The 23,454-nt window shown below is 36.8% G+C and overlaps 1 protein-coding gene across 1 annotated transcript; it reads left to right on the forward strand.

Annotated features, from left to right (window-relative positions):
• The first annotated feature begins 7,304 nt into the window (after nt 1-7,304).
• Nucleotides 7,305-20,099, forward strand: LOC121446906 (vomeronasal type-2 receptor 116-like). Its single transcript, XM_041649807.1, has 6 exons — nt 7,305-7,498; nt 11,011-11,290; nt 11,661-12,461; nt 13,166-13,393; nt 16,450-16,573; nt 19,180-20,099. Exons 1-6 carry the CDS (start codon nt 7,305-7,307, stop codon nt 20,097-20,099), a joined length of 2,547 nt encoding a protein of 848 aa, XP_041505741.1.
• The last annotated feature ends 3,355 nt before the right edge of the window (nt 20,100-23,454 follow it).

The raw sequence follows: 23,454 nt of genomic DNA on the forward strand, positions 1-23,454 counted from the left end.
TATCATTAATTATGGATGTTTGGCTTTGAATTTATTCTTGTCCCCAACTAGCTCTTATAACTCAAATTAGCCTGATTCTCTTAGTCTGTTTCTTCATGTCCAACTATCTCCATGTCTGCTGTTAAATTTTCCAACTCTCTTCATCCTAGAGTTTTCTCTGTCTACCCAAGAAATCATGCCTACTCTCACCTGTCTAGATGTTAGATATTCAGCTCTTCATTAAATCAATCATCATGACACTCATTTACACAGTATAAGGAAATATTCCACAATAATGAACAACCCTAGAAACTTCAATAGGAACCTTTTTTGGCTAATAAACAGGTTTGGAAAAAACAAGCATATATAAGATTAAATTTAAAAGTCCAAGAGTCTTCTTATATACAAATGCAAATAAACTGAAAAAGTAATCAGGAAAACACATTTTATATTAACTTCAAATAACATAAAATATCTTTGGGTAGCTCCAGGTAAACGAGCAAAAGATTTTTAAGATAAAAACTTCAAGTCACTGAAAAAAAAAATGAATTGAAAAGGAAATCAGAAGATCCAGAGATCTCCCATGTTCATAGACTGATAGGATTACCATAATAAAATGAAAAGTAATCTACAGATTCAATGCAATGTCCTTCAAAATTCCACCATAGTACTTCACAAATCATTAAAAGACAGTTTTCTCCTTCATATAGAAACACACACATACATAATCAGGATATCTAAAAAGTTACGAAAAATAACACAACTGCTGGAAGTATCATTATTCCTAGTTTTAAGTTTTATCAGAAATCTATAGTAATAAATAAGCATAGTATTGGCATAAAACCTGACACATAAATCAACGGACTTGGACTGTAGATCTAGATATTAATCCAAACATTGTGGACACATAATTTTTTTTTTATACAGAAGCCGTAAGCACACACCAGAGAAAACACAGCATCCTTCAACAAAGTCACTCATCAAAATTGAACAATAAGTCAAGTAGATACAGACTTATCAGCTCACACAAAACTCATGTCCAAATAAAGAAAGGACCTCAACATAAAATCAAATACACGGGACTGGCTAGAAAGGAAAATGAGCGATGGCTTTGAATGGACTGTCACAGGAAAAGCCAACTTTGCCAGTGCAGGTTTGCTTGAGCAAACCTAGAAGTTTTAAACATGGGAGAGCTGTCCCCATTTCACATCTGATGGATCAACTCTACAACTGTCCAGGTCAAGACCCATGGTTATGATTTTGTCCACCTCATTATACACCCCATCGATGATCTGCTAGAGCATGTGAGGGAACCAGAACTTCATAGCCAAAGCTGTAGGATCTCTACAATAGAGGACAACAATAGGCTATCCAGGAGGAATCCTACTGAGGAACGCTCATCAATAGGGTATTAGAAACCAGAGGCCTTGAACTAAACCAAAGACCCTGACATGAACACTTATAAGGAAAGATATGTGGACAAAGGGGTCATGGCACGACTCACCCTGTAACACTGCAGTTCCTTGATAAGACTTTTAAGTTTTTTGATTTTTTTATTTTACTTCCTTTCTTTATTCTCATCCTTTTTTTTATTTGAGGGCGTTATGCCCGTGCAAAGCTGAGATGTAAAAGGGCAGCTAAATGAATGTTATCAAGACACATGAAGTAAACAACACATATAGTAAATAAATAAGTGAATAAATAAATAAGAAAAAGGAAGAAATAAAAGACTCATAATCTTTTTTGTTTAAAACACTTTTTTTTATTGAGAAAAGGGGAAAAAAAGTATCCGCCTCCTCCCAGCCTCCCATTTCCCTCCCCTCCTCCCACCCTTCTCCCCCTCCACCAAACTCCTCTCCCCTTCCCTTTCCAGTCCATAGAGCAGTCAGGGTTCCCTGCCCTGTGGAAAGTCCAAGGTCCTCCCCCCTCCGTCCATGTCTAGGAAGGTGAACATCCAAACTGGCTAGGCTCCCACAAGCCAGAACATGAAGTAGGGTCAAAACCCCGTGCCATTGTCCTTGTCTTCTCATCAGCCCTAATTGTCCGCCATATTCAGAGAGTCTGGTTTTATCCCATGCTTTTTCAGTCACAGTCCAGCTGGCCTTGGTGAGCTCCCACTAGATCAGCCCCCTTGTCTCAGTGGGTGGGTGCACCCCTCGTGGTCCCGACTTCCTTGCTCATCTTTTCCCTCCTTCCGCTCCTCATTGGGACCTTGGGAGCTCAGTCCAGTGCTCCAGTGTGGGTCTCTGTCTCTATCTCCATCCATCACCAGATGAAGGTTCTATGGTTATATGCAAGATATTCGTCAGTATTGCTATAGGATAGCGTCATCTCAGGTTGCCTATCCTTGGCTGCCCAAGGGACTAACTGGGGACATCACCATGGGCTCCTGGGAGCCACTCTAGGGTCAAGTCTCTTGCCAACCCTAAGGTGGCTCCCTTAACTAAGAATTGTGGTTCCGTGCTCTCCTGTCCAACCTTTCTTTATCCCTATCCTCCTGTTTCCCCAAGTTCCCCCCCCTCCTTCCCTTCTAACTTTTCTCTCCCCATCTCCACTTACCCCCTTCCCACACCACCCCGAAGATCCCAATTTTCTCCCCGGCAATTTTGTCTACTTCCCATAGCCAAGAGGATAACTATATGTTTTTCCTTGGATTCACCTTCTTACTTAGTTTCTTTAGGTTCACCAATTGTAGTCTCCGTGACTCTTATTTTTGGCTAGAAGCCAATTATGAGTGAGTACATCCCATGTTCATCTTTTTGGGTCTGGGATACCTCACTCAGGATAGTGTTTTCTATTTCCATCCATTTGCATGCAAAATTCGAGAAGTCATTGTTTTTTACCGCTGAGTAGTACTCTAATGTGTATATATTCCATACTTTCTTCATCCATTCTTCCATTGAAGGGCATCTAGGTTGTTTCCAGGTTCTGGCTATTTCAAATAATACTGCTATGAACATAATTGAACAAATGCTTTTGTCATATGATAGGGCATCTCTTGGGTATATTTCCAAGAGTGGTATTGTTGGGTCCAGGGGTAGGTTGATCCCGAATTTCCTGAGAAACCGAAACACTGATTTCCACAGTTGCTGCACAAGATTGCATTCCCACCAGCAATGGATGAGGGTACCCCTTCCTCCACAGCCTCTCCAGCACAGGCTATCATTGGTGGTTTTGACTTTAGCCATTCTGACAGGTGTAAGATGATATCTAAAAGTTGTTTTGATTTGCATTTCCCTGATTGCTAAGGAAGTTGAGCATGACCTTAAGTGTCTTTTGGCCATTTGAACTTCTTCTGTTGAGAATTCTCTGTTCAGTTCAGTGCCCCATTTTTTAATTGGGTTAATTAGAATTTTAAAGTCTAGTTTCTTGAGTTCTCTATATATTTTGGAGATCAGACAGTTGTCTGTTGCGGGGTTGGTGAAGATCTTCTCCCAGTCAGTAGGTTGCCTTTTTGTCTTAGTGACAGTGTCCTTTGCTTTACAGAAGCTTCTCAGTTTTAGTAGGTCCCATTTATTCCATGTTGCCCTTAATGTCTGTGCTGCTGGGGTTACACATACGAAGCGAGCTCCTGTGCCCATCTGTTGTAGGGTACTTCCCACTTTCTCTTCTATCAGGTTCAGTGTGTTCGGGCTTATATTGAGGTCTTTAATCCATTTGGACTTGAGTTTTGTGCATGGTGATAGATATGTGTCTATTTTCATTCTTCTACAGGTTGAAATCCAGTTGTGCCAGCACCATTTGTTGAAGATGCTTTCTTTCTTCCATTGTATACTTTTGGCTCCTTTATCGAAAATGAGGTGTTCATAGGTTTGTGGGTTAAAATCCGGGTCTTCTATACGATTCCATTGGTCGACTTCTCTGTTTTTTTCGCCAGTACCACTCTGTTTTCATTACTGTAGCTCTGTAATAGAGTTGAAGTCAGGGATGGTAATGCCTCCAGAAGATCCTTTATTGTATAGGATTGTTTTGGCTATCCTGGGTTTTTGTTTTTCCATATAAAGTTAATTATTGCCCTCTCAAGATCTGTGAAGAATTTGATGGGACCTTGATGGGGACTGCATTGAATCTATAAATTGCCTTTGGTAGAATTGCCTTTTTTACTATGTTGATCCTCCCAATACAAGAGCAAGGGAAGTCCATCCATTTTCTGGTATCCTCCTCAATTTCTTTCTTCAATGCCTTAAAGTTCTTGTCAAATAGATCTTTCACTTACTTCCTTGGTTAGATTTACCCCAAGATATTTTATGCTGTTTGTGGCTATCGTGAATGGTGAAGCTTCTCTGATTTCCCTGTCTGCTTCCATATCCTTTGTGTATAAGAGGGCGACTGATTTTTTGGAGTTGATCTTGTATCCTGCCACATTACTAAAGGTGTTTATCAGCTGTAAAAGTTCTTTGGTGGAGTTTTGGGGGTCGCTTATGTACACTATCATATCATCTGCAAATAACGAAAGTTTAACTTCTTCCTTTCCAATTTGAATACCTTTGATCCTACTATGTTGTCATATTGCTATTGCTAGAACTTCAAGCACTATATTGTAGAGGTATAGGGAGAGTGGACAGCCTTGTCGTGTTCCTGAGTTTAGCGGGATGGCTTTGAGTTTCTCTCTGTTTAATTTGATGTTAGTTGTCGGCTTCCTGTAAATAGCTTTTATTATATTTAGGAATGACCCTTGTATCCCTAATCTCTCCAATACTTTTATCATAAATGGATGTTGAATTTTGTCAAATGCTTTTTCAGCATCGAATCAATAAAAGACTCATAATCTTAACCTGCCTTTTAGAGGTAATGAAACAGCTAAACTTACTTGCCTTGGATTACCCATGAAATCAGCTTTTCTGTTCTAAGCTTATAAATAATTTTTATCTTAAATTATGCACATTTCCATGCCCCGGAACCAAAAGTAATCAATTACATAATTATAAATTTAGGAATCAGAAAATGATTTGAAAGAAACCTTATGAAATTATTTAAAGACACATAAAGTATTGAATTTTAACATTAGTTTGCTTTTTGTCTGTGGTATTGAGATCAGTTGAAGTCAATGATTTTAATTTCTTATAAAACTTTTTAAAATTTCTGGAAATTATTTTGCATTTTTCCCCATGTGATACTTTCTGAGATACTTAATAAAAGGGAGATCAAAGCCTTTGGATAAGGATAGAGAAACAAGGCACAGATTGACAGCAGAGAGATAGACACCAGACAGATTGAGTTACAAAATACCAATTGGTCAGGTACAGATTCAAACTCATGTAACAGATAGGCAGATGAATGAGAAAAGGATCAGGGAAAGAAGTAGAGAAGTTTAATCTGGGTTAGTCCTTGGTTAAGCTCTACCAAAGAGAGGTGTTTTTAATTTCTTTTCCTTAGTGCTAACCATTCATATTATTGGTCTATCAGAAACGTATTAAGACCTTTGAGGCACAAGATTGGATGTTCTGGGTGAATCACCTCAAAACAAAAGCAATTGCTTTGCATTAGGGTATCTCTCTCAAGCATCCCATATTAATGTAAGAAATAAGTTCATTTAAGACCTATCTTTGCACTATCTCATTTGCAATATATATTCTGTATTGCTATAATGACACAAAATTTCTTACTGGAAAATTAAATTAGCAGACGCTGGATAGATGGTTCCCTGCTTAAAAGCATGATCTGCTTTTCCAAAGGTCCAGTGTTCAATCCCCAACAACCATATGGTGGCTCACAACCATCTTTAATAAGACTTGGTGTCCTCTTCACGGAGAGACCTGATCAGTCATCCTTAGCAACTTAGACCTTGAAATCCAATATGAACAAGTTCAATAGAACTGCCATATACAGGCTGCCCATAAATTTTTCAGCCTTTCCAGGGCAGAAATTTAATTTTCATTTACAATCATTTAATCCATAAATTATAGAACTAATCCCCAGCAAGCATTCTTTTCAAATATAAACATTAAAATGCAAGAAATTGTCAGGGACCAGCTTCAACAAAAATACCATTTACCAAGACAGGAGCATGGGAAATAGAAGAGTTAGTGAAGAATATGAAAATGCAAGAAAAAACAATAAAACAGAAAACATAGAAGAATATTGGGAGGGAGTTCCAGTAAATACTGAAATTCACCTGCATTTAATTTTTCGTGAAGTTTTGTACCCAAATACAACAAGGGGTAGAAGACAGAAGACTTCTTTAACATGATATAAAGGACAACTTGAACAGTTACTGGTTTCAATATTTCAAGCCATCAGGAAATTAATCCATGAGGAAAACATTCTGTGGTTTAGACAGCGAACCCACCATAGACCAAGTATCATGAAGGCAGCCACTCCCAAGGGTAAACCTCCTATTACAAAAGAAAGAACAGAAATATGCACTGACAACCTGACTGTTGTTCAGGGTGGAGAGGATCTGCCTGTATGGGCCACCTTAATGTCAAAAAGACCAAGTAACCACACCCTAGATCACCATGTGTAACCCTTGTTGTTGTCAATAATTTTGAGCAACCTCAAACTATCTGACTTTCAGACAAGATGGAAATAGCATCACATATTTGAGCCTCCACAAGAAATCAGTGTCATAGATGAAGATCCATGTTGATGACAAAATACACATTATTGAGAACTGAGGTCTTAGTCATGTTTTAGGACTCTAATATGCAGTAACTTTCTAGCCTTTATATTCAGGTAGTATTCAGGATTTGTTATCTTGACTTAATTTCTAACACATGTGACTGTGTGCATTAGCAGGCAGTCAGATGTGTGTGAATCGTAAGTGCATGCTCCATTGACATAGGACAACACATATGCAATACTATTTCCAACCACGAACATTATTGTTCATATTGCCTGTATGTCTATAATAAGACCTCTCTAGGAATAGCTATTCCTTACACTTTTATCTCAAAAACTGCTTTGAATATGTTATGGAATCCAAACATTCAAATAGGAATTAGAGAACTGTTTTGATGAACAAGTATTTTTAGCAAATTTTCCCAAAGAAATCATATCTGGAGCCTTCATGTGCACTGAAACAGATGGAACCATGAGGGATATGGAGGGAAAGATAATTCTTGTAAACAAAACTATTATGCCTTTTTTGTCACCTGAACATAGGAACTCAGATGCAGGGCCTCAGGCAAGAAATGCTAAAGAATCCCCAGAGATGAACAATGGGCTGAAAAACACTACAGAGAGAAGTACAGGCACTCTTTAGTAGAAACTGCAGTGATAAAAAGAGACGCCTGGATACGGGCAGACATAATTGATACATGGGTTTCTGTCTGACTCTTCATGCTGCACTTCCCTCACGCTCCTAACTTAGAGACTCGACAGAAATGTTCTCTTTGATCTTTGTCCTTTTGGTCCTGAATCTTTCCCTCGTTTTCTGCAGTTTAACTGACCCCAAGTGCTTCATGAGAATAAAAAAGAACAACAAAGAGCTAGATATAGAGGAGCATTGTTTCTTTTCTATTTATACAGATGATGGGCATGTGAAGAATAACGATTTCACTGAGTATCTAAACGAGAAGTAAGTACATCTTTGATTCATTAATTGTAGTTAAGTATGGGAGATATTGTATTGTATGGGTACTGAGAGGAATAGTATTTGTTTGTAGAGATATGCACCTGCTCCTATCTGGTGATTGAAGAAACTTCTCTGAAGTCTACTGGACAAGACACCTGTCTATAAATACAGCATAATATCATGAGGAAATACTTTTTCAGTAATGTTTGGTTCCACCTTGGTCTCTGGGTTAACCAGTCTCCAAGTCCTGGAAATTCAGACAGTGTAGGACATGGACTCCCTCTCGTGGCCTGGAAGTCCTTTTAAACTATACATTGGTTGTCTACTCCCACAAATTCTGTGATGCCATTGTCTGAGTGCATATTCAGGCAGGAATGATGAGATGTGGGACGATTTATCATTGGGTTAGGGTCTGGTATTATCTTGCAGTAGCCTCCACGGTACCATCATTCACCAAAGAGACTAGAATATAGAAGAAAAGAATCATTGAAGGTCCCAGTTAAGCTCTCCATGTTCAATGAGCTTTGGGTCTGTTGTTTTGGGCAATACGGAGACAGTCTGTTTTCAGAGAGCAAACTTCTGTCTTAGCAACATCCTGGGTTGTTTGTTGATCTCCATAGGAACCCATCAAGCAAAATTTCAAGCAAATACAACACAATTCCACAACTGGTAACCTTTTCTGGATACAAACAGGGCCTTTGTGCAATCCATATTCTACCTTATAGGGATTCCACAATAGAGTAACCCTGAAAGATATCAAGAAGTTTCCACTCTACCTTTCCCAAAGCAACCAAAAAGAGTTGCAGCTGTTAATCCCTGAACTCTCTCCTTCCATCTCTATACCCTGACCTTATCCTTCCCACTCCAATCACCAACCTGACCCCATTCAAGTCAAACTATTCTATTTCCCGTTCCCAAGGGAGAACCATGAGTTGTATAAATGGGTATTGAGGTAGATTCCCAACTTTCTGAAAAACTGCCAAAATTATTTTCACAGTAGCTGTACAAGTTTCACCGGCAAACACCAATGGAAGAGTATTTGCCTTGCCACACGTCATTGCCAGAATGTTCTTTACTTAGCCATCCAGACACTTTGACACTTGAAATTGCAGGCTCTATTATTACATATTTACATAGCTTAAGATCACAGAAGTCCAAGAAATTTAATTTTTCCTTATGTAAGAGTAATAAAGAAAATGGTAAGGCAAATATATTCAATATAGATTCCTGTTTTTCTCTTTTTACCAATACAAAGTAATGTCTTAATATAGAGACTGACTCATGGATGCATGCATTCCTCAGTTATAGAAAATTGTTATGTGGTCCTTGCCATTTCCTTGATTTTCGTAATATACATATATGTTCATTATAGAGGGAGATAGTATCTCTGAGTTGCAAACAATGTTTCCAAACCAGTGTGTTCTCTTCTTCTTATATTCTGCCTATACAGCAGAGCTTACTTCATGGCTAATCAACATTGTTTATTCAGCAGTATTTTATGCTGAATAAATATTTTATAATATTTTATGTTTCTATGTTTCTTATCAAGATTATTTACTTACTTTCACAGTTGATATTCATACTCCATTGGATGTTTGCTTGGTAAAAAATATATTTTTTATTCTGTTGCCTGCGACTCTGTCTGAAACGCGGTTTCTTTGCCATATAAAATCTTTGAAGTTTCATGAGATCCTACTAATTTATTGTTATTGTGTTGGGGCTGCAGGTCTTCTGTCAAAAATTTTCTTTTGCCTTACAAATGAATTCAAGACTATTTCACTGCTTTCTATTTCATCAGAGTTAGTGTATCTGGTCTTAATCTGAGGTCCTCTATCCATTTAGAGTTGAGTATTGTGAGGGGTGAGAGTTATAGATATTTTTGTGTTCTACTCCATGCAGCTACCCCTTTGGCCAACACCATTTATTGAAGATGCTTTTTATTTTTCCAGTGTGTATTCCTAGTTTCTTTATCCAAAAGTAGTTGTCCATAGGTGTATGGACTTCTGTAGTGGTCCTCAATTCCATTCTATTAATCAACATTTTTTGTGAAAATATGTTGCTGGGTTTTTTTTTTTTTTTTAGAATAGCTATGTAGTACAATGTAAGATTAGGGATAGTGGTATCGCCAATAGTTATTTCAATATCTAGGATTGTTTAAGCTGTCTTGGTTTTTTTTCTGTTTCCATATGAATCTAAAAATTCTTTGAAGATGTAAAAGAGCTAATTTATAAACAATGTCCTATATTATTTGAAACATGAATCTTTAACAGAATGGTAATAATAGTGGGTTAATAAAGAACTCAATTTTAAAATCACATATCAGTCTCCAATATAGAATGGCAAGGACCTAGAAAATGTGGAATAATTTCAGGTCTTTATGAAAAAAAAAGAAAACTGTAAAAAATACAAGAATAATACCCAGCACAAAAAAAGTTTTTAAGCATGAGAAACAGAAAAGTAGAGGGAGCATATGTGATTCAGAATTAAGTACCAGCCACATGTGATATCTTTTATTTGAATATTTACTATAGTCAGAAAGCAGCGCAGAAAATACAGTAAATGAGGCAAAAACAAACACAGTAATCCACCAAATGCTAAAATGTTACATTATTGTTAAATAAGATTATCAAACTATACAAAAATTATATGAATGCAATTAGACCAGTTAAATATGTAAATGAAAGACAAAATCTAAAGTGAATATGTTAGAGTTGTACCATATCACAACAAATCTGAAAGGACTAGAATCCAACGACGAGTCTCTGATAACCATCTATGAACATAGGATTAAATACATCGGTACCATCTAAGGGTCCACGTGAGTGTACTGTTCATTCCTCTCAGAAAAAGCTGTAGTTATAACCAATCTTATATCATCCAATACTGCAAAGTCTCAAATAGAGAATAAAAGGAAAACTGTGTGGAAGCACCGAGGAAGAGTAATAATGATCATGCTCTTTGCGTTACCTATGAATATGCTAGAAACTTCAGAGCTTTTGACACAGAACAATTTGTCCACATGTTCTCTATGACCATAACAACATCATGCCATTGGTCAGTACTGCCTCTGTGTAAAAGAGTATAACTATCTTGATAGTAGATGATACAGATATATTTGGCAAATATGTTATGTATTAGAATTACAGTACACGTGTATGAGCAGATTCAATGTTGATCAATTCATGGAATTAATTCAATTCCATGGACTGCATAAAGACTCTCTCATGGTGTTCAGCAAAAAAAAAAGGATGAATCTATTGAAAACTTCAAAATGACGGAATCCCATTGATAGAAAAAAGAACGCACCAAGCGAAAGAAACAAACATAAAAAAACATATGATCTTTATATTCCTCCCCATGTCTCACATCCTAATAGACCACAATACAAGGACTTGTGTATATCACCCTAGCAATGGGTCAAGAAAAGATAATTCAGTGTTGAACCCACACTGAGTGTAATTAAGATTATCATGTTTGGAACCTAATCTCTCGTGATTACTGTGCTCTGATTTCAGGTTGACACCTGACAACATCAACTTGATTTTCTCTCTTTATTTTGCCATGGAAGAAATCAATAGGAATCCTCAAATTTTACCCAACATTTCTCTGCTAGCTACCATTAAATGTAATGTTTTTGTTGATCATATAAAATCTATTTCATCTTCAAAAAGAAGTGAATACTTTCCTAACTACTACTGCTCAGAAGAGAGAACATATTTAATTACACTTACAGGACCACGGTGGCGAGAATCTGCCAAATTTGGGTTCCGCCTCTACTTTTCTAGAACTCCAGAGGTAAGCCTGGGTGGATTAATTTTAATGAAATATTTTCCCTTCAGGCTGATATTCTGGGTACAAATGGTGATGGGAAGACAGAGATTGGGTTAATACCTTTTCTGCTTCATAAAGCATAAATACTCAAACACTATGGGAAACACTTTATAAGAAATGGACATGGGAGGAAGCCAAAAATGTGATACATTTTTCAAAACTCTAAATCTATAATAGTTTAGACAATCACCAAAAAATTGATATGATTTTAATAATTAAATGAAAAATTCACAATTTCTAGCTCTCCCAGCATTTGCTTAGCACTCATAGATCTTAGACTGAGTGTCATGCTTCCATCTTCTTTACACTGTTGCTTATGGTCTATGTCTTTCAGCTTTACTATGGGTATTTTCATCCTCACCTGAGTGTCCATGAACAATTTCCTCATCTCTACCAGATATCGCCCAAGGACACATCTCTAGCACTGGCCATGGTGTCCCTAGTGATTCACTTCAGATGGAACTGGGTGGGAATGGTCATTTCAGATGATGATCTTGGAACTCAGTTTCTTTCTGAATGGAGAGGAGTGATGCAAAGAAACATTGTCTGTATAGCATTTGTGGCTATTATCCCACTGAGTAGAGAGTTATACATTAAAATGTTTAGGAAAAATTATAACAAGGTCATGACATCGTCAGCAAAAGTAGTGATTGTTTATGGAGACAGAGATACTTATATGCCATTAAACTTTTGGGTGTGGAAAACTCTAAATATTCAGAGAATCTGGGTCAGTGTGTCAAAATTTGATATGTTCATAGAAGGAGATTTCATGCTTAACTCCCCTGATGGGATTCTCATTTTCTCTCATCAGCATTCTGAGATGTCTGGTTTTAAACAATTCCTGCAGACAGTGCATCCTTTAAACTATAGTGATGAAATTTCCCTTGTAAAACTATGGTGGACTTATTTTAAATGTGCTTTACCATCATCTAATTGTAACAAACTGAAGAACTGTCCAACAAGAACCCTATTGAAATGGTTATTTAGGACACCGTTTGGAATGTCCATGAGTGATACAGCTTATAACTTATACAATGCAGTGTATGCTGTGGCTCACACACTCCATGAGATGCTTCTGCAAGTAGACACATGGCCAAAGAATGCTGGTAAGAAGCTGGAACTTGACTCCTGGAAGGTAATGTGTCTTATACAGAAAGGCATGAATGTCACAGAGATGGTGTTCTTAATAGGAACCACAAGGTCCAAATCTATGCAAATAAGGAATCTTTTTCCTGAGTTCATATGTGTCTTTACCCTGGCACTTCATATAAGGCAAATCATGTTAGTGTCACAAAATATCATACAGTTAACAATGGCACCCAAGTCAGCATTTTACAATCTTAGTCAAGAATTTTTTTTCAGCGGTTTTAACCATAGAGTTTTTTACATTTGAAAAGAAATATTTTCTCACGAAAATATTAAATGGTAATAGTAGAATGACTCCCCATTGATGTGATCAAAAAGTTTCTTATCAATGTAGTGAAATAAGATAATATAAATATAAAATGGCTTTGACATTTTTTACAAACTAAGGATTTCAATTCCCTAGGTCATGATTAAATAACACTGTTAGTAGAAAGAAGTTGAGAATGCGCAACTATATTTCAGGCATACAATTCAGATGTGCATGTTTTAAGGTATCAACTGAAGGAAGAAATATGTATTTTTAAAGCATAGGGAATCTTTCCATATACATGGAATATCTTCTTTTTTATTACTAAATACTTTTAATAAAGTTATATTTTAGGAGAGGCTAAGGAAATTAGGGTCATTAAAATATTTTATTTTCCTTCCTAATATGTTAGCATAGTTGAGACTAAAATGACAAATGCGTTTTAGATGTTCTCTCTTCTGAAGAGCATACGATTTGAAAATCCTGCTGGAGACATTGTGACCATGAACCAGAAAGTAAAACTGGATACAGAATATGACATTTTCTACATCAGGGATTTTCCACCAAATTTTGGACTTAAGATGAAATTAGGAAAGTTTTCCAGTCATTTTCCAAATTATCAACAGTTATATATGTCTGATGAAATAATAGAATGGGCTACAGGTTTGAGACAGGTGAGTTGTTCCTAATTCTAAATATTTTCGTGTGCCAAAAATACCTAAAATCACAAGGTCTGCTCATGCTTCCTCATGGAATAAAGCATTTTATCATGTATTCATTTTCGGACTCCTTTCTAACCTCTCTCTCTCTCTCTCTTTCTCTCTCTCTCTCTCTCTCTCTCTCTCTCTCTCTCCCTCTCTCTCTCTCTTTCTGTTGTTATCTTATTTAACAAAATATAAATGACCAAACCTTCATATTTATTTTATAAAGAAGTAAAATTTTATTCTAAATTTAAATGAAGATTGGATCTTTTCTCATACAATATACTGATTATAGATCACCCTCTCAATTTCTTCATCTCCATTCCTCCTCTCCAGGTCTACTCCCTTTGTGTCTCTCAGTGGGAAATACAGGATTCTTAGATATAAAAAACAAACACAGTATAACTAAATACAATAAAATCAAGGAGAAACTAGTATATTGAAGTTGGTCATGTCGACCCAACAGGAAGAAAAGAGTCCCATGAGTTAGAACAAGAATAGAGACCACCTATTCTCACAGTGAGGTGTCTCACCAAAACTCGAACATAATATTTTAATATATATACAGAGGCTCTTTTACAGACCCATGCAGGCCCTGTATTTCTTGCTTCCGTCCTTTTGAGCTCACATGTGTCTTCCTTCGTGATTCAGAAAGTCTGCTCCTGTTATCCTCTATCTCCTCTGGCTGTGAGAAGTTTTCTATTTCCACGTCTACAGGATTCCTTGAACTCAAAGGGGAGAAATCTGGGGGAGACTTCCAACTTAGACCCTCCACATACTACATGGCTGTGGTTTCTGCATCAGCCCTGAACTCCTGTTGGAGGAAGTATCTTTGCTGATGACTGGTTGAGGGACTGATCTGGAAATATAACAAAACATCATTAAGAATCATGTTACTGAGTTTGTTTTTATACCAATGAGTATTTGTTCTCTGTTCTTTCCAGTCTCTGGCTCATAGTTCCCCAAGCTGTGTTAGGTATGAATTCCTTTCCATAGAGTGGATAAAGGTCAAACCAAACATTGGTTTCTACTGTTATGAATTCTGTGCCACTATGACCCTGCCATATTTGTTGGCAGGACAGATTTTAGGTCAAATGTTTTGTAGGCTGGTTTGTCCTTTGTGTATATACCCCAAAGCTGTATGGCTGGTCTAGAGATGGACTTAGTCTCATCTTTCTGGGAAACTCACATTTTGTTTTCCATGCTGTATGTATAATTAGCACTCACCAGCAGTGGAGGGGTGTTCCTCTTGTTCCACGTCCTCACGAGCATGAGATATTACTTGTGCTATTAAATTTAGCTAATCTGAAAGGTATAGGATGAATCTCAAAGTAGTTCTGATTGGCTTTTCCTGATAGATAAGGATATTGAACATTTATTTAAATGTTTCACAGCCATTTGAGATTCTCTATGGGAATTCTTTGTTTAAATCTATTTCACAATTTTAAATCGAATTTCTGTTATTTTATTGATTGAGTTTCTTTTATAATTTCAATATGAGTCCTCTTTCACATCTCAAGTTGATTTTAAATCCCTTTTTTAAATTCTATATCCTTTCTTCTGTCTTATTGAAGATGGATTTGTTCCTTATATAAATTTTTTACTTTAAAAAGTCCCATTTATTAATTGTTAATCTTAGTCCTGCATTTTCAGTGTTCTATTTAGAAGTCATCTCATTTGCCAATGCATCCAAGGATGCTCCTCATTTTCTCGTCTTTCAGGTTCTTTGTATCCGGCTTGATGTTGAGGACTTTGATCAACTTAGACTTGAAATTTGTTCTGGGATAAGAATGGTTCTATTTGCGTTTGGGTGCATGAAGACATCAAAGTAGACCAAAACCATTTGTTTAAGATTTTGTCTCATTTCCTGTGTTTTTATGGCTTCTCTATCAAAACATAGGTCTGAACTTATGTCTGATCCTCAGTTAAATTTCACCAATCAGCATTCTGTTTTTATGCCAATAACATATGGTTTTAATTGTTACAACTCTGTAGCACAACTTGAAATCATGGATGGCGATACTTTCTCGGCTTCTTTGTAATTCAAGATTGGGTTAGGTCTCTTAAGGTTATTATTCATTCACGTGAGGTTGAGACTTGTCCTTTCAAGGTTTCTAAAGAATTGTTTTGGAATTTCTATTGGGAATGCATTGAAAATTTAGATTGTTCTTGTAGGATGTCCACTTTTACTATGTTTACCTTACCAATCCATGAGCATGGGAGCACTTTCCATCTTCTGAATTTGTCTTCAGTTGCTTTCTCCAAAGATTGAAGTTTTTTTAAATATTTATTTATTTATTATGTATACAATACTCTGTCTGTGTGTATGTCTGCAGGCCAGAACAGGGCACCAGACCTCATTACAGATGGTTGTGAGCCACCATGTGGTTGCTGGGAATTGAACTCAGGACCTTTGGAAGAACAGACAATGCTCTTAACCACTGAGCCATCTCTCCAGCCCCTGAAGTTTTTTATCACAGAAGAATTTCCTTTATTTGCTTAGAGTTTACTCAAGATATATTATACTATTATGAAGATATTGTGAAAAGTGTTGTTCCCGAGTATTTTCTGCTCAACATTTGTATCCATGAGAGATATTTTTAAGTTAATATTGTATGTAGCCACTTACATAATATTGTATGTAGCTGAAAATATTTATTATCTGTATGGGTTCCCTGGTTGACTTTTTAATGCAATCTTTTTAGCAAGGCATACCTGTATAGTTGAGGACTGGGATACAGAGATGAATAGCAAATGGAGGTTAGAAAGTAATGCTCTCTGAGATCCAAGGCAGGTGTGGGAAGGGGGAGGGAGTAAGGCTGCAACAGGTGTTCTAGTGCAGCGCTAGGAGAATCCTGTGGAACTGCTTCTGGGATAAAAGAGACACAGAAAAGACATGAAAATTATGTTTCATAATAGTATACATGTCTGTAAAGGGTTTTTTTCCCCGTTACTCCACACTGTCAATCACTGCTGCTTTTCCCATATGCGTTAAACTCAATTTGTAAAATGTATGCGATTTACCATAGACTCCGCCCTCGATATGCAGTATGCCTTGCCGTCCAGGACTAAGAAAATTCCCTCAAGAGGGAAGGGCTATCTGCTGTTTTGATTGCAACCCGTGTCCTGAAAATGAAATTTCAAACATGACAAGTAAGAATACACTTTACCAAAATAATCAACAGATTGTTTACTTTCTGCCTCAATAATATAGTTTTTTCCTTTCAGGAGAAAGGAAGAGTAAAAACACTCATTACAAAGTTAGAAAAATAATAACACCACAATTTGGAATACTATACTGCCTATATTAAACTATACTGCTCATGAACATTATTTTTCTCTCATCATTTCAGAAGCAGTGAAGTAGAACTTTATTTTTCTCTCCTCATTTCAGAAGCAGTGAAGTATTTTTCTTAATCGTTTCTTTATAGTAAAAAACATAACTATAGCATCTTATCTTCATCTTAGAATTTAGCATATTGCATTAAATTGTATCTGCTTTTTGCTTTTATTAAGGATATAGTAGCTATGCATCTGCCTTACTTAGGGTTTCTATTGCTGTGAAAAGACCACAACCATGGAAAATCTGATAAAGGAAAACCAAAATTTGGGATGGCTTGGAGTTCAGAAGTTTAGTTCATTATCATCATGTTAGGACATGAAAGCATGCAGGCAGACATGGTGCTTGGTAGGACATAATATTCAAGAAGAAGCTGAGACTTCTTCATTTTGATCTGAAGGTAACAGGAAGTCATTTGGTATCACACTGAGCTAGGTGAAAGGAGAGCTCAAAGCCCACTCCTCAGTGACACAGCTCCACCACCAAGTCCACAACTACTCCAGAAACCCATTTTTCTCACAAGTGCCACTTTCTATGAGATTTTGGGGCCAGTTGTATTCAAACTACCACAGCATCCATATTTTCCAATGCTAATCAATGTCTCTGACAGGAAATGAATGCTTGGTACTGTTGTATCATGCTTTAGAAACGTGTTTTTATCATGGGCTACGGTAGATCAATACAGTTACTGGTAAGATTCATTTTCATTATATCCTAGTACACTCATGAGTTTGGATGCCAAAATTTTGGGGGCTGGAGAGATGGCTCAGCTGTTAAGAGCATTGTCTGCCCTTCCAAAGGTCCTGAGTTCAATTCCCAGCAACCACATGGTGGCTCACAACCATCTGTAAATGAGGCCCGCAGGAAGAATACTGTATACATAATAAACAAAATAAATACATATTTTTTTGACCTGTGAATTAAATTTTTTATTGAAATGATCATAACATGTATTTATGGACAATATTTATTTAAGAGTTATACCAGAATGCAAATGATTTCATATGATTTGGACACAAAGATTGTGAAGATAAAGTACATAATTTACATTACACAAAATGTTAAAGATACTTGGTTACAGAGAGAAGTGAAATATTCAAGAATATAAACCATGCAGAGAATAAAGCATAAAAAGTAAATTAATAAAATATATTGATTCCAATGATTCTGTAGCATATATATGAAGTTGAACTAAAATATAAGTTAGTGAATTTTGTGTTGATTGAATACATGGATATTAAACCAAATTGTATTTAATTCCCCCTTGTTCCTATATGTATTTCTAAAGGCTTCAAAATATAATATTTTAAAATACATTATAATTTTCAAATGGATAGGTAGAGTTGAAGTATTTTGATACTTTTATTCACTAGTTTAAGAGCCACTGTTTTTCACAATCAGAGAGAATATAAAAAGAGAAAGAGAATGTACACCCATCAATTTAGTAACTCAGTAATAGTAAGACACCATCACTTCCAGTTTGATCCACTATCTCAATGTAATTGAAGAAAACTTAATATATTAGGCTGTAAATTACACAGACACAGCTGGAAGAAATGTCTCAGCCCCTACCCATTATTATCTTTCAAAATTATGTCCTTGAGATATGGAAAATTATCTTGAGGATAATGCTTCTCGATGACATCTACAATGCTGGGAATATTGTGTAGTTGAATCTCACAGAAATCAGCAAAACTGGCAAATAATATGCCCTACCAAAATTCATGTAATGAAACATAAACCAAAGGTGATCTACTGCCATGTAGAGAATTTAGGTGGTAACTTGTTCATGCTATCTCTGCCTTGCTTGACATTATCAGTGCCTTTTTTGCTTGCTTTCATGGCTGAACTTTTGTTATCCAAATATCATCTGTTGGTGTGCACTTCTCTGTGTAAGACAGTCTCTCCCATTTTCAGTATTCCTTAGTTGCCTGTAGTTCTCTGCATAGGGCTTTTGTCTGATGCTCTTTCTCCAGTCCACTTTGTCAGTCTCTTGTTATTGTCCTTGGTCAGGACCAAACTTGAGATTCAGAGATCTACCATAACATGCATAGAAACTGCTCATTCTAAGTTTTTCTTCTGCATAATATACAAAGTTATAAATAGCAACAGTATGATTCTATGATTGATCTTACCAAAGTATGTTGTTGCAGATATATGAATATGATATAACAGCACTTCATTATTTGGGAAAAATATCAAAGACTCTTTAGTCTGTAAGATGAATATGAACTAAGCCTTCATAAAAATGATAATCAGTTTAAATTCAGATTAAATCCTATGATAAACCACATTGAAATTTTCTTATACAGAAAGAGGTAATAATAGTTGAGATATGATTTTAAAATGCGTTTGTTTAGCATAACTAGTCCATCATAGAGAAAAATGAAAATTGATAATAACGCCCTTCCTCTACTAGATATGGATGAATGTGTGAAGTGTCCACATGATCAGTATGCCAACAAAGATCAAACTCACTGCCTCCAAAAAGTTGTGAGCTTTCTGGCCTATGAAGATCCCTTGGGAATGTCTCTGACCTGCGTGGCTCTATGCTTCTCAGCCCTTACAGCTTCTGTTCTGTATGTCTTCTTGAAGCACCAGGACACGCCCATTGTCAAGGCAAATAACAGAGCTCTCAGCTATGTCCTACTCATCTCCCTCATCTTTTGCTTTCTCTGTCCCTTGCTCTACATTGGCCATCCAGACACACCCACCTGTATAATGCAACAGACCACATTTGCAATTGTGTTCACTGTGGCCACCTCTACTGTCTTGGCAAAGACGATTACTGTAGTGTTGGCATTCAAGGTCACTGCTCCAGAAAGAAGGATGAGGTCACTGCTCATATCAGGGGCACCTAATTTCATCATCCCCATATGCACCGTGATTCAAATGATTCTCTGTGGAATCTGGTTAGGAACTTCTCCTCCGTTTGTTAATACTGATGTGCATATGGAACACGGCCACATCATTATTGTTTGCAACAAAGGATCAGTAATTTTCTTCTACTTTGTCCTGGGATACCTGGGGTCTCTCGCCCTAGCGAGTTTCGTTTTAGCTTTCCTGGCTAGGAATCTACCGGACACATTCAATGAAGCAAAGTTCCTGACGTTCAGCATGCTGGTGTTCTGTAGTGTTTGGATCACCTTCCTCACTGTCTACCACAGCACCAAAGGCAAGGCTCTGGTAGCTGTGGAGGTCTTCTGTATCTTGGCCTCAAGTGCAGGACTATTTCTTTGCATTTTTGCTCCAAAATGCTACATTATTTTGTTAAGACCACAGATAAATTCTTTTCACAAGTTCAGAGTCACAAATGATAAAGCTAAATATGTTCATTAAATTCATGTAGCTTATTTAAAACTGCAGAAACAGCCACAAGATGACAGAGTTGCTATCTATTCCTTAAATATTGCCAACAGATGATAATTCTTCATGTAAAATGTAAAAATAAGCTATGTAATAAAGTTTTAACCTGTGAGATCAGTTCTATGAACCAAACCTTATGACCATACTTTTCTTATTGTCATATTTGAGGGAGTGTGTGCTTCTCATTAAGTTTGTGCTAAAATGTTTGGACAATATTGGAATTCTTAAGTTCAGATAACCTAGATGGTCTATTAAGTGACCTAAGTAGGAAGATCTTCTAGTATCTTGATTAGAAAGAGAGGAGAGGGAAAAGTAATACGGATTTATAATGTCTCATCTCATCTCAGAGTTGTTCCCATGCAGTGAGATCAGCATACATGCCAGCAGTCCTGGAATATTCCCTGGGTTCCACCCTCATGTCTGCAGCCAAGATCCTCATTATTTCTCCCCTGATCTAATCTGATCTTTATCAATTTATACAAGAATGTATAGCTTTTCGTTTCCTGTGGAAACCTAAGTACAATTTCTCCCCAAATGTAACACATTTCTTGATTTCCATTCTGAAGACAAGACATCCCTAAGGTATGTAAGGTGGTTTAATTCAGGAGTTCTGTTTACAATCCAAAGTCTCCCAACAGCTGCCTTTCTCTGATCATTAGCATTCAATATCAACAAAGTAATATATGAGGTCTAAACTCCCCGTGTTATAATGTTTCCCATTCTCATGTTTCTTAATTTTTATATTACTTACTCTTTCTTTGAAAACTTTATTGTTTTTAAAGTATTTATTTGTCTCTCTGTCATCTATACCCATTTTCTTTCCTTTGTTCAGCACCTAAGCACCTGTTTAGGCATAGTGTACCTTTTTAAAGGTTGACTTGTCTGATTCTGACTTTCTGCAGTGATTTCTGATCCCATGAGCCAAAACTTAAAGAGTCAATCCTTCCACTATGTGGTTCTTTGCTGGAAGCTGGCCTCCAGCCCACAGGCAGTGACCAGGAGCTGTACTTCTATAGAGCAAGAATTGGCTAACTGAGAGATTGAAGTACTAGGAAATCATACCCAAAACTTTCTTGGCATTTTAGGCTATATTTTCCTATTGAAGTACCATGCTCACATTAAATGTAGCAAGCTTACTTTTCAGACTATCTTTGGATCACCAGCCTCTGAATAATTACATGGAGATTTATCATTAATTATGGATGTTTGGCTTTGAATTTATTCTTGTCCCCAACTAGCTCTTATAACTCAAATTAGCCTGATTCTCTTAGTCTGTTTCTTCATGTCCAACTATCTCCATGTCTGCTGTTAAATTTTCCAACTCTCTTCATCCAAGAGTTTTCTCTGTCTACCCAAGAAATCATGCCTACTCTCACCTGTCTAGCTGTTAGACATTCAGCTCTTCATTAAACCAATCATCATGACACTCATTTACACAGTATAAGCAAATATTCCAAAATAATGAACAACCCAAGAAACTTCAATAGGAAACTTTTTTGGCTAATAAACAGGTCTGGAAAAAAACAAGCATATATAAGATTAAATTTAAAAGTTCGGGAGTCTTCTTATATACAAATGCAAATAAACTGAAAAAGTAATCAGGAAAACACATTTTATATTAACTTCAAATAACATAAAATATCTTTGGGTAGCTCCAGGTAAACGAGCAAAAGATTTTTAAGATAAAAACTTCAAGTCACTGAAAAAAAAATGAATTGAAAAGGAAATCAGAAGATCCAGAGATCTCCCATGTTCATAGACTGATAGGATTACCATAATAAAATGAAAAGTAATCTACAGATTCAATGCAATGTCCTTCAAAATTCCACCACAGTACTTCACAAATCATTCAAAGACAGTTTTCTCCTTCATATAGAAACACACACATACATAATCAGGATATCTAAAAAGTTACGAAAAATAACACAACTGCTGGAAGTATCATTATTCCTAGTTTTAAGTTTTATCAGAAATCTATAGTAATAAATAAGCATAGTATTGGCATAAAACCTGACACATTAATCAACGGACTTGGACTGTAGATCTAGATATTAATCCAAACATTGTGGACACATGATTTTTTTTTAGTGGTACCGTAAGCACACACCAGAGAAAACACAGCATCCTTCAACAAAGTCACTCATCAAAATTGAACAATAAGTCAAGTAGATACAGACTTATCAGCTCACACAAAACTCATGTCCAAATAAAGAAAGGACCTCAACATAAAATCAAATACACGGGACTGGCTAGAAAGGAAAATGAGCGATGGCTTTCATTGGACTGTCACAGGAAAAGCCAACTTTGCCAGTGCAGGTTTGCTTGAGCAAACCTAGAAGTTTTAAACATGGGAGAGCTGTCCCCATTTCACATCTGATGGATCAACTCTACAACTGTCCAGGTCAAGACCCATGGTTATGATTTTGTCCACCTCATTATACACCCCATCGATGATCTGCTGGAGCATGTGAGGGAACCAGAACTTCATAGCCAAAGCAGTAGGATCTCTACAATACAGGACAACAATAGGCTATCCAGGAAGAATCCTACTGAGAAACGCTCATCAATAGGGTATTAGAAACCAGAGGCCTTGAACTAAACCAAAGACCCTGACATGAACACTTACAAGGAAAGATATGTGGACAAAGGGGTCATGGCACGACTCACCCTGTAACACTGCAGTTCCTTGATAACACTCTTAAGTTTTTTGATTTTTTATTTTACTTCCTTTCTTTATTCTTATACTTTTTTTTATTTGAGGGTGTTATGCCCGTGCAAAGCTGAGATGTAAAAGGGCAGCTAAATGAATGTTATCAAGACACATGAAGTAAAAAGCACATATAGTAATATAAATAAGTGAATAAATAAATAAGAAAAAGGAAGAAATAAAAGACTCATAATCTTTTTTGTTTTAAAACTCTTTTTTTTATTGAGAAAAGGGGAAAAAAAGTATCTGCCTCCTCCCAGCCTCCCATTTCCTTCCCCTCCTCCCACCCTTCTACCCCTCCCCCAAACACCTCTCCCCTTCCCTTTCCAATCCATAGAGCAGTCAGGGTTCCCTGCCCTGTGGAAAGTCCAAGGTCCTCCCCCCTCCGTCCATGTCTAGGAAGGTGAACGTCCAAACTGGCTAGGCTCCCACAAGCCAGAACATGAAGTAGGTTCAAAACCCCGTGCCATTGTCCTTGTCTTCTCATCAGCCCCTATTGTCCGCCATATTCAGAGAGTCCGGTTTTATCCCATGCTTTTTCAGTCGTAGTCCAGCTGGCCTTGGTGAGCTCCCAATAGATCAGCCCCCTTGTCTCAGTGGGTGGGTGCACCCCTCGTGGTC

This window comes from Microtus oregoni, unplaced genomic scaffold (assembly GCF_018167655.1).
Source record: "Microtus oregoni isolate MIOR12 unplaced genomic scaffold, Mior012 000000F_ref0000247, whole genome shotgun sequence".
In the NCBI taxonomy this organism is placed as follows: Eukaryota; Metazoa; Chordata; class Mammalia; order Rodentia; family Cricetidae; genus Microtus; species Microtus oregoni.